The 12,863-nt window shown below is 39.3% G+C and overlaps 1 protein-coding gene across 4 annotated transcripts in view; it reads right to left on the bottom strand.

The window, feature by feature from the left end:
• The window catches only part of EBF2 (EBF transcription factor 2), a 183,532-nt gene that overhangs the window by 13,011 nt on the left and 157,658 nt on the right, over nucleotides 1–12,863 (bottom strand). For all 4 annotated transcript variants that reach the window (XM_028114343.2, XM_088021427.1, XM_028114342.2 and 1 more), the window contains 3 exons: nucleotides 2,871–2,959; nucleotides 1,485–1,550; nucleotides 1,224–1,401 (listed from right to left, as the gene is read on the bottom strand). In XM_028114343.2, coding sequence (XP_027970144.1) covers nucleotides 1,224–1,401; nucleotides 1,485–1,550; nucleotides 2,871–2,959 — 333 coding nt within the window. The remainder of the gene's footprint in view (nucleotides 1–1,223; nucleotides 1,402–1,484; nucleotides 1,551–2,870; nucleotides 2,960–12,863) is intronic.

Genomic DNA, 12,863 nt, shown 5'->3' on the forward strand with positions numbered 1-12,863 from the left:
TGGCTAAACACCCATGAGAGCCCTATGAGATCTTAAGGGCTATCACTGAGGCAAGTGTTCTGTGGTCAAGTAAAGCCTGGCAGATGTTGTGTACTGTAGCCATTCCTTGAAGATTCACTTACATGGGACCTAGAGAATAAACAAAACAGTTTAACTTTGCTAACCTAGTGTTTCCCAAATTTAGCACACCACAGTCTCTTTGCTGGGAATGGTGGGCAAAAGGCATCCTAATAACATCCCAAGGGCCACTCATACCCTGCAGATCATACCTTTGGAAATGTTAGTTTAAGGTTTTTACCATGCCCTGAGTGGGGGTGGGGAACATCTTTATTTAAAAATTGTTGTTAAGTTCATCTAAATGTGCTATTCTTTGGCCAAAGATGTGGAAGCATCAGCAATTGAGCGCAGAGAGATCTGGTCTGTGGGAGGGATGGAGAAGGGACAACAAGTCCTCCCCATACTTCTGAAACCCCAGCACAGAGACATCACTTAACCCATCCTGAAATAACCCGCTTTGGATAACAGTCTCTAAAGCTATTTAAGAAATGACCTCAATTTGAAGGGAAAAAAAAAAAAAAAGCCATCACATGTCCGCACCCACCCTTCTGTAAGAAAAACTCACCCTGGGCATGAGAATGAAGAATTCTCTTCCAATGGATGAATGAAATTGGAAATAAAACTAAGGTTAGGGGCATCCTTAGGAAATTTATTCCTTTAAAAAAAACGATTCGTGATCAGCTTAGCACCTTAATAAAATCAACCTCAGTGACAAAAATCTTGACGTGATATACTTCACGTGTGAAAAGCACAGTTAACTGAAAGTGTGTTGCTCTGCGTTTGCAAATGAGACAATACACAAGCAGAAGTCACTAAAGGAAACCAAACCACTCTGCCTCAGCTGATAATCACAATAGCAAAAGTGCACATTTTAGTCAAATTATACCTGTAAGTCAGGAAGTCAAAACCCTTCTAAGTAAGTCACAGTTCATCATGACCTTAAATATTTGCAATCAAAGGGATTCTACCTGGGACCTAAAAAGCCCCAAATCTCACAAAACACCACCAGTCATGTTGGAATAATGCAATATATGATTGCACGGCTTATCTGGGGACACTCTTTTTTGATGGTATATGAATCAAGCTTTACCTCCCTCCACTCAAGCAAAACCACCCTTGTAAATGGATAAGACGTTCGGAATTTTGACTCTGAGAAAGGGTAGTACCTTGATTATTTCCCTGTGTTGACTCCGAGATGCTGACCCCAAGCTGGCTGCCATACGAGTTGATGCCCATCATGCCACTGTGAGCTGGGGAGCTGGAGAGAGCTGGGATCTGGCTGGGGTTCCTGGGGACGCTGTACAGGGCTTCAGCAATGTCTGCAGCTCGCTTCAGAATGATGTCCTACAAAATGGCAGGTTGAGGTGAGCATTTTTATCCAGCACGAAGAGTCAAACTCAACGGAGTGTAAGATGGGAGCACCTAACCTGGTTGTTGTGTGGTGTGCCGTAGAGGGCCTCCACTAGGTCTGCAGCTCTTTTCAATAGCATCTCCTAGAAAAAAAGCAGAAAGGGGGAGGTATAAGCGAAGGTCAGACCCCCCAATGGCCAACTCAAAGGAAAATTATGTATAAAATAAAAAGTCCAGACATCCTCCCTAAAGTATAAATAACTGGCTACGAGGTCCTATATTTGGTTTGACAGGCAGAATATAACTGTACACATAAATCCCTCTCTAAATATGTATCTACATGGAATTCATCTAGATAAAATGGTTCCATCCATGATTGCACCCCCAAAATAGGTGGAGCTGGTTACCATTACTAAAGTCATGGAAGTGCCATTAAAAACTTTCAGACCATTCCATTAAAGAATCCGGGACTCTAAATTAGCCAAAAATTCTTAGAATGATTGACTGACCTGAGTTTAGCTGCTTGCCAAGGAGTTGTTCGTAATACTGAAATTATCTTGGCAGTGCCTTCTGCAAAATTTTATTCTAATAAAGATGAATTCTTTCAATAATATTTCCCCCTGTTCACTTTAACCAGAGAGAATTAGTCATCAGTAATCCCTTTCGTCTCATTTTGTCTTTTCCACCTCCTGCTTTTAACAGCCTTTTAAATTGCTATTAACCTACTTTCCAGATATCATCTAATTTAATGGTGGGGCTGGGGATTTTTCCAAGAGGAAAATAAAGGTGTGATGCAGAAGCAAATGTGGTACTTGAATTTCACTCACAGAACAGAAAAGAGAACACGGCATAGGATAATGTGTGTGCTCAAAATGCAAATGTAGATGTTAAAATTTAATAATGTCTCATTGATTGAATACCTAATAAGTTAATGTATTTTTCAATGAAGAAAGCTAGAATAACAGGCCAGATTCATGATATAATTGTCATAAGCAAGTTCACTTAAAAGCAAAACATTTCATAGAAACTTTCTATGGAGGCATTTTTCGCTTCACTAAATACCTATTTACAGGGTAGTCCCTCGATGAATACTTGACTGCGGATTAACGTGTCCCGGCAATTAATGGGTGAATAAAATTATATTCAAATACAAAGGCACGGGAACTTACATTTTTAAGCCATTATGCAATTATTTATTTTCATAAAGTTGGCAATGTTTCATAAGCTGGATACTTCTAGTGTATCTGTTCTATAGGACCAAGTTTTCAGATTTCCTATTCCCCCGGATATTAATCACAATATAGCTCAGAGTTAGGAGATATTTTATGTGTATCTGAAGCTTAGCCAAATTTCAGGGCCTAATGTAATTTTAAAGGGACTTAATTTGCAGGATTCATCTAAGTTTGCTGAAATCCCATAATAAGGTTTTCACCTGTCAATTTCCAAAGTGTTTTTTTTTTTACCTTAGCTAATCTCTCTGGGTCTCCGGGATGCCTTGGGATGACCTTCTGCAGTCTCTGAAAGCCATAGTCTATGGTGGGTTCATTTAATGCTGAAAAATAAAAGTCCTCTTTTTGAGTGTGTTTCATGGCCATAAACAAAGCCTCTAATTAAGTCTTCCACCCGCAAGAGAAAGGTGCTGGTATTAGCCGAGAACTGATTCATAACGGATACAATTAGTTAAGGATAAAGGTGACATTGGTTAATTCACATTGATAAGTTTGGAATTCATAGTAGTTTAATGTCTTTGCACTAGAATGATATTTCAAAATGTCAGGATGATTACACTTATTTTATTATTTCTGCCCTAAGTGCACACAACTTACAATTCTCTGCTCACTCTCAAATAATCAGAAATATTACACAATCACCCATATCCCAGTTTTTTATGAAGACAATAAACTACCCTTACATGCTTTGCCTTCTTCCCCTTCTCTTTCCCAAGTATACTTTTATCATCTATTCATTCTCCTAATTATCACTTTTTCTTATTCTCTCAAATATTTACATTCATACATATACAAACCTTCTGTGAGTTGATTCTCATAAAGCCCTGTTCTTACGCATAATACACTTTCAGAATTTGCAATTACCATTTGCTACATGTACATTCATTTGATGTCAGGCTCCACCATATGCTGAAAGCATCATAGAATCAGGACGCATACTGGCTTTGTTTTGCCACTGTGTGCTCATTGTGGAAGACAGTGCCCGGCACGTAGTAGGCACTTAGCGCTTAGCGTCTGCAATTGTAAAATGAGGGAGGGAGGGAGTGAAAGAATGACCTAGCTCAGCATTTCTACTGTGCTAAAGAGTTTCTGGAGTTGAGTCCCTTCTTTCTCTTTCCTCTCTTCCTTGACTTCTTAAAAGTCTGTTGTTTAAATTTTATAGTTTCGTAATTAATGCACGATCAAAGTAAAGAAAAAAGATGCAAAGAATAAAATAATAACCACCTGCACTCCCATTAGGCAGCAGTAAACACAGGAGGGTGTATTTCCTTTTTAATCTTCCTTTTTTGCACATATGTTTTGTGAATATTTGTTGCTGTTATTCTAAGTATCAAAGCAACACCTTTTGTTTAAAAGAATTATAAAAAAAAATTTAAATGTGGAAGGAAAAATACAATCATCCATAACCTCACCATTTCAGAGACGATCTGGGTTAACATTTTTGCTTATATCCTTCCAGATTTAAACACACACACATAGTTAAAATTATTCAGAGACATCTTATTCACACTGTTACATAACCTACTTTTTATCAACTTAACAATATATCAAACTTTTCCCCAGGTTATTAATTATTCTTTTATAACATTATTTAAAATTCCTGCATATTTTTCCATGACATGGTCTATAATTTATTTAAATGACTTCTAATGCTTGGCATTTAACGTGATCCTTAATTTCTCACTATTATAAAAATCAGAGCAATAATTATCTGCTGTGTATAGCTTTAATGATTTCAATTGGAAAATTCCAAGAATCAGAATTACTGGACCAAAAACTGTGATTTATACTTAAGGACTAACACACATCCCATTGAACACTTCTCAGAAGAATGTACAAATTCATCATCCCGCCAGCAATGCATGTGGTCACTTCTATATGATTATTCATCAGTGAGATTGAAGAGCTTTTTCTTACACTTGCTGATCATTTTAATTTTTTCTTTTATGAAATGCTTGTTGATACTTTCTGCACTCTTTTCTATTGGGGATTAGTCATTTTATTTTTTTAAAAACACTTTACATATTAATATTTTTAATGCTCTGTCACCATGTTACAATATCATATCCCAATTTGTCCTTAGGTATTATAGGTAGAAAGACCATCCCAATTCCATAAGTACGCACGCACGCACACACACACGCACACACGAAATACATGTGTGTATTTGCATATACATATACAAACATATATAAATTCTTCTCCTTTAGCTCCACCAGTAAAATGTGCTTATCATCTAGGGAATAAGTTTTTTATATTTCATTTTTGGGTTTTTTTGCTATGTATTTCACTTTTTATCATCTTTCTTGTAAATATGATTACTCCCTCATCATATTTTCTAAGAATTTTACTAGTGTCTAGAAACCCTTTTGGTTTTTATATGTCCATTCAGGCAGTGTGTGAGGGGAGTGCGTGGTGGTATATGGCAGAGTCATTAAAAGAATCAGCTTTAGAGTCACACAGATCTTGGGTTTGAATTCTAGCTCCACTATTAATTTCTGTAAGCTTATGTTTTAAAATCCATCTCATGGGTTTGCTGTCAAAATTAAATGAAACTATTGATATAATGCCCTCAACACAGTGCTTGGTGCAGAAGTTCTTAACCAATGGTAGCTATCTGTTATTTTGTAACCAAACCCCCAGCAGATGTCATTATTACTGCTCATTCTTAGGATCATACATTCACAGCATCTACATATTTTGTCTGTATATTAATTCCATTTAGTTCTTTAATCTCATTCTTGTGTTGGCTAAAATGTCCCAAACTGTCTAAAAATGAGGATGATGTTGAATATTCTTGCTTGTTTTTCTCTGAATGGGAATAACGCTAACATTTCACCATCAAATTAGTTCTCATGCTTCAATAAGGGTTTTTACCAGGACTTCTTAGAATTTTAGGAAATTCCAGTCATAAATTTTCTCATTTAACCAACTTATATTTTATAATAGATCTCCCAATATTTCACAATTAAACTTTTAGTCACGGATGTGGTATATAATTTGCTTAGTATATTTCTGAATACAATTTGTTAATATTTTCTTAAATTCCTGGTGTGAGGATTAAATCAATTAAGTTACTGAGAATAGTGCCTAGCACCTATTGAGCACTCAACAAGGATCGGTTACTATTACTGTTGCTGGGAGTTTATGTGTCCATATTAATAATTGGGATTGTGTACATGGTATTGGCCAGCTTCTGGTTGATTATTATTTTATACCAGCTTTGAAAAATAAATTGAGAAGCTTTCTATATTTTATCCTATGCTCTATAACACTTACACAGCATGGATATTATCTCTTGACTAAAAGTTTGAAAGAAGTCTGTGAAATTTCTGTCAAAGTCACCAATAATATTTTAGCCAAATCAAGAGGAACTTTTCCATTCTTTTCTTCTTTTTTTTTAAGATTTATTTATTTGAGGGAGAGGGGGAAGAGGGGAAGAGCAGAGGGAGAGGGAGAGAGAGAATCCCAAGCAGACTCTCCACTGAGAGTGGAGCCTGACTTGGGGCTCAATCCCATGACCCTGAGTTCAGGACCTGAGCCGAAACCAAGAGTCAGTCACTTTTCCGATGGAGTCACCCAGGCACCCCAGAATTTTTCCATGCTTATCATAAGTGCAAGTTATGACACTGGAAATACTCTCCTGCTGGAAATTCTTCCACCCATCACCTCTCCTAAATGTGCACTGCCCTGTTTCACTCCTACCTCCCCAGCCACGCCATCTCAGCCCACTTTGAGGACCACTCTTCCTCCGTCTTGTAGACACTGCTGCTCCTCATGCCCATTGCCAAGCCAGTCTTCTGTTTGGCTCTATATTCTCCCTCATCAACCTCATCAGTGTCCCCTATGATTTCCATGTCATGCTGACTATCACAAATCTTTATCTCCAGTCCGGATAGCTTGCCCGAGATTCTGCCTTATCTGTCCAGGTATTGGCTGGAAATTTCCACAGGGATGCCCCATAGACTCCACCCACCTAAGATACCCCAAGCTCACCCAACTTTGAGTGAATAGCCATCATCCATCAGATTGCCAGTCAGAAACCATAGGTTCGTTCCTTATTCCTCAATATCATTTGTAATTTCCTTGAAAACTCATGCATTTCATCGATATTTTAAATGTTCTAGCACAGATGCTACACAGTATATCTAAAATTTCTAATATATTTGTGGTTCTCCCCCTCCAAGCCCTGCTTTGTTGCAACTTTCTGAATAGCCATATTTCTAATTTTGTCTTCCCTTTGTTCCAAAAAGAATACCCTAAAATTTTGAGATGCCTGGGTATTAGTTAATTATTTATTCTAGTTCATTGCATTGGATTCAAAAAGGTGTCCTGAAGAATATCTGTCTTTTGGAATTTAGGTTTTTTTGTGAATTAATACATTGGAGTTTTGTCTGTGTTCCATGAGTAATGCTTTAAATGCATTATTTAATGTATCTTTTTGACCCTATTATTTAACGTATTGTATGTATAATTGCTACTCTAAATTTATCCTTCCACATTCTCCTTGTATTTCTGATAGTTTTTTAATAAATACATTTTTCTCTAGTAATAAGAAAGATATACATCCTATTTTAATTTAAGGCAGCACTTTTAGATTTCTCTAAAAATATTTCTTTCTAATTATTTGAGTCTGGTAAGCCCCTTCACATAAAAGGAATTTTGCCTACCTTTCATTTCTATACCTCACACTTTCCATTTTTACATTTTGGTTGGTTGGTTGTCATCTTCAGCTAATATTATTATCTTTAGATTTTCTATGATCTGTATCTTTTAGACTAATTTTCACATTTACATTAAGCTTTGCCATTACATTAACAATAATTGAGATACTCTAACTTAACTGCTTTCTCTGCTCACCAGGAGTCCTGTGATACCATAAATTGTCTATTCTTATGTTCATCACTGGTTCAATCCTCCAGCAGTCAGGTTACATTAGTAAGAATAAGAGTTGAATCCTGTCCATGACCCTGAAGTAAGAGAATATCTTTCTGTCTTCCTCATATGTAAATGACAACTTCGCTGGGTACAGCATTGTTAGGTATACTCTTCTCCATTCAAGATCGAGTTTCTGCCTGCACTGCTTGTTCTTACCCTGTGGGGTGGGGACAGAGGAGGCCTCGAGGGGAATGATGAGCCCAGCTTTCACACATCCTCCAACACAACCTTGTCTGTGCACACCAGCACACCAGCACAGAATTTCTGGAATATTGATGACACCAGCCTAGCTTCAAACATGAATACTAGATTTTCCTTATTTTTTCTTTCTTGTTTTCTTTAACATATCCTCTGATATATTCTGGAGCTGAGGGCAGATTAAACACGTGGACTCAAATTACCATTTTACCCAGAAACACATGTAAGAATAGCTGTGTGTATAATTGGAATCATTCTGTAAACTTTTTTTTTCCCACTTAACATCATAATGTCAGCAGTTTCTGAGCCTTTCTCTTTAATGACAGTATTTTTAGTGGCCATAATATTCAATAATGAAAATCGTTATTGCCACTGTTAGAATTTACCAAAGGCTTGCTATATTACAGGCACTATGCTAAGCCTTTTATATACGTTAGCTCATTTAACCCTCGTTACAGTCCCATGATTTGGATTTTATCTCCATTTTCAATACTGTGTCAGGCAGTAAAGGTGGAATTTGTACCCTGGCTTCTCTAACTCCGAGGCCTGTGCTTTAACCTTTTCTGCTGAATTAGAGATGTCGTTCCAAGTCCTATGCAGATATGCCAACAGCTGCCTGGGCCAAAGGCTACCGCTCTGCCCTGAGCTACTGGGCTGGAGCTGGTGAGGAGCAGAGAAGAGTGTTGAAAAGTGGCCGTGCTGCCTTCTCCTTCCACCCACCCCCTGAAGCCGCCCTTCTACTACCCCTCCCCATGCTTCCTCTTGGATCCTCTGGCAGAGGTCTGCAGATCTGGAAAGTGCAGCCCTGCCAGGTTGCCTGACTTCTCAATCACTGAGTGTGGGACAAGGGCCCCATTTGGTATCAATCAGCAAACACAAACAGCTGTCCGGTGCTGCAGGGCGAACAGACCCAGTGACAAAATGCTCTAAATCAATCATTGCCTCGTCTTTTTTCAAATACGCACCATTTTGTTACCTAGGGTACCAATTTTCTTACACGGAGAAAATGGGAATGATCAGATATGTGCGTGCTCACAATGTATTGGCTATAAAGTAAGGGACTACCCCCTGAGGCAGGGAATCTAGCCCCTCCAAGGCCCCCGTTGTCTCCACTACTGTCTCGTCCTTTCTCCCCATTCACCCAGGCAAGCTCTCGCTCCCTCTTGCTAGAGCTCCAGAGGCCCCCCATGACCACCGCTAATCTCATTCTCCCTTGTCCTTCCTGCCACTTGCAGAAGAATTCTCTAAAGCCAGGCTTTAATCAGCACACGGGGGTGGGATGTAGATGGTGCTTTCTCTTGCACAGAATTGATCCCACATTTGTACCCACTGTTCTTCCCATTAGATAGGAAACCACCGGGACACAAGGGTAATGTCTGGCTTATCTTGCCTGCCCTCCCCTCCTCACTCCCCCCCCCCAAATCAGAAAGAGCAGACTATCTTGACCACACTGGGTTAGCAACTCATGTTTTAAACTGAGTAAGTAGATTAGGCATACTCATCTATTTCTGATGTTGAGTGTTTTTTGGCAGGCCCCTGCCAGACTTCGTAGCACAAACGGTGGGGTGGGATGGGCTGCGTATCCCAGATGAGAAGACAATGGTAAAAACACGCAGTCATCTATATGGACAGGAAGAAAATCACATGCATGTGCACACACAATCTCATTTAATCAAGTGCACTTTTGAAGTACAAATCATAAAGTCACAACTGTTCAGTCAACACCAAATCATAAGAAGGAAAGTCGGTCAATTCCTCCAGTTTTCAGCCTTCAAAACATCGAGATGAGACTGGACTACTTCCACTTTGGTTCCAAACTGACTTCCCAACTGGCCAGTTGCTTTTGCATCCGCTAGATTCAGCCTCATGTTGAATCCTAGCTTCACTCCATCCCCCTCTCCCCCCCACCTCCCTGGGTGTTCTCTGACATTTCAGTCCTGGTGTGAGCCAAGCAAACCTCAATTAGCTAATGAGGTGCCCAAGACCAGCACCAACACTGCCTCTAAGGGCCAACCAGATCATTAACCGCCATCATCAGTGTGAATTTACAACCTCTCCTACCACATGGAGTGTGGGGGGTGCTGTGAAGTGCTGCCAAGCCCTCGGCTGACAGGGACACAGAGAAGTGCTAGCAAGGCAAAAACAGAGTAAATTAAAAATATGCTTCGATCTATAGGCTCTATTTATCTATGTCTTTCTTTAGTAACATAACATTAAGGTAAAAGGTCATATCCCCACTGAAATATAATTTATATTTACCTTTTATTAAATAATTATGGCATGGCATGAAGTTAAATATTACAGAAGCTAATCAAGGGGGAATTCAATAGAGAAAACTCAGACATGAGAATTTCGTCTTTGCTATACATAGAATGTCTTAATCCTCCACTGGGAGTCATTCGGGTTTGCTTAAGGAGTTTAATAATACACATTTCAACTGCCACAGAATCTAAATCCCATTTGGATCAGCCTTGGAAAAACTTTCATCAATACCTTGAGATTTCATAATATTTCTCCTGAGAGCCTGGATCTTATGTGTCATTTCTCATTTTGATTGTGGGTATAATATACGAGGTTACTTACATATCTTGGACCCAGCAAATAGATATAAACTTTAAGCAATGTGTAAAGGTTTTATTTTATAAGTAAATAGTATTTAACTAAAAATATCTACTGGGAACCACTCATTAAAAAAAAAAAAAGCTGGCTGGTGTTCAATATTAATTTTCCCAAGGGGTTGGTGAGATGTATAAGTTCTATATGATTTTTTTCTTTCCTGAAGAGGAGGCACAGAGACCAGATAATGCTTACCCTAGCTTATGACTCTACTTCTGTTTCCCAAAAATGTAGGGGACACAGGCTAACATGGAAAGGGGACTCTTTATTAGAGTTCTGGTCAACCCTGAACAAAGACAGCATTGACACTGCAGGCAGGCAGGTCATTTATGCCCTGACCAACAGAAGTACTCATCACAAAAATGGCAGCATCAATGGCTGATCAAATTCCTTTGCAGAAATTTGAGAAGAGACAAATAAGATGATGGGGTGAGGAAAGATCTGAGTGATCATCTGGGTTATTGCTCTGGGATGTTGGCCTGGGTTTCAAATTTCCTCACCGGTAAGTCTCCAATTGGAGCCTAGGATTATCATTGAGTGTGTGGATGGCCGTAAAGAGGCTAAGAAAATTCTAGAAGTCTGAGTCTAGCTGCATGTTTGCACATATGTGCATTCATCTGTAGCAAAGAAGCTTCACTTTTATCAGGTATGCATAGAGCCCGTGGTCCCCTGAGGGGTCTAGCCCACAGAGCTAGAGGATCTCTCCAGTCCTAACTTGAAATCATCCTTCTCCAATGATAAAGAAAACAATGGAAAAGAATCCTAAGAAACCTAAAATCTATGTAACATGAGTGCCAGACAAACACCAGATCAGAGGATGGACTTTGCTATGCAAGCAAAGGAGAAACCATGCATCAGGAATACCTATCCATGTGGTTCTGGTCAAAGACTGTTATTCTATTGGCAGAACAGGAAAGTGTAGAGCAACCTAGCATGGGAAAGAATTCAGATATACCGACTCCAGCTCTTACCTTCATGTTACCTCTGGGACTTCTCCATTCTGCTCTCCCCCCAGGATCCATGTCTTCAAAGAGCCTTGAGCCTCCATATTGATTCCTGTGAGGTCTGTCTTCTTTGTGCTTTGATTTGAGTTCCTCTGTCTCTCCCACCCCTTCCTCCCAATGTCGTTGTCCAATCATCTACCTTCTGCCCTATTGCTCATGGGTCCAACATGCAGAGCCTATGTTCAATTAGCATTTTAATGCTCCCAAGTTAAATTTTTTTGCAGCAACTGATAGTCAATGGATATAATACTGGTCCGGCCTGGGATCTGCTTTACATCCTCCCCTTGACCGACCATTCATCACCTTCAAGGCCCGGTGGACTTTGGTTTATCTCTCTGCAGAGACAAACGGTTGGGCTAAATGGCCTCTAAGATCCTTGTGAGCTCTTGCATTATATGATTCTAAGATGATTACCTATTTGGCTCCGTGAACTTCTTCAAGAAGTGGAGATGGGTGGGGTTTAAGCCATAGGCTGTTGAACTATGTTGTTGTTAACTTTGCTACATTAAAATCTTTCCCTACATCCATTTGTTTCAATGTAGCAAAAGTTCACTGTCATCAATTAAAAAAAAAAGGGGGGAAAGATAATATAGGAACACATTATTAAGAGGTGGCACCTGCCTTTGTGGATATAGGAATAAGAACATGAGGTGAGAACCAGCAGTGCACAAGTGAAAGATTAGACTGAAGCCTTTGATATTTAATTTAAAATGAAATATTAATTTAATATTTAATTATGCTTTGGTTTCAAGAAAAACTGCAGCAGGAAGACAGATTGTTTGAAGAAGGGAGTAATATACATGGTTAAGGAGACAACTGTAAAAATTAAAGATAAATTTCAAGGGTAAATCTAAATGCCACAATGGAGCAGTTATGAATATGCTCATGCTCTCTGTAATGTGTATTTAGAATATTATAGCCGAGAGCACCAGGCCATTAAGGGGGCTGGGAGGTCTCTGGTGAAACAACAGCCCCCTATTCTGGGGCTTCCAACGGAGACATCATTCTTTAGACTCAGCCAGAGGATGGATCCGGATTTCACAAGAGGTGAGGGTAGAAGTGACCTCAGTAAAACTACAGGCTACCAGGAGGGCTGTTGAGTCAACCTGTTTCCAGTGTGAACAGGGAACAATTGTACTCGGGCCAGTTTTTGATGTTTGAATTGGGTATTTTTAACTCAAAATCAGATTCATTTCTTAAATGGGGTGTTTTTTTTTTAATCAGGGTAATGCTATAAGAAAAAAAAAAAAGGAAATGCGAAGCGGCTGAGCTATTAACATTTGCAATCCTGCGTGCACATCTGTGCAGGGCAGCTTTATGACAAGAGGACCCCACAGCCCACACTGAGCGTCGGGGAGGAGACTGTTCAGGGTATGATCCGGGGGTTTGTGGAAAAATCTAGGTCTTCCATTTCTCCTCCCAACTGCTGCCTGTTCCTTGCCATTTTCTTATGAACACTTTCACCCAAATA

This window comes from Eumetopias jubatus, unplaced genomic scaffold (genome assembly GCF_037043125.1).
Source record: "Eumetopias jubatus isolate StellerSeaLion01/CBP00866 unplaced genomic scaffold, mEumJub1_p1.0 scaffold_2, whole genome shotgun sequence".
In the NCBI taxonomy this organism is placed as follows: domain Eukaryota; kingdom Metazoa; phylum Chordata; class Mammalia; order Carnivora; family Otariidae; genus Eumetopias; species Eumetopias jubatus.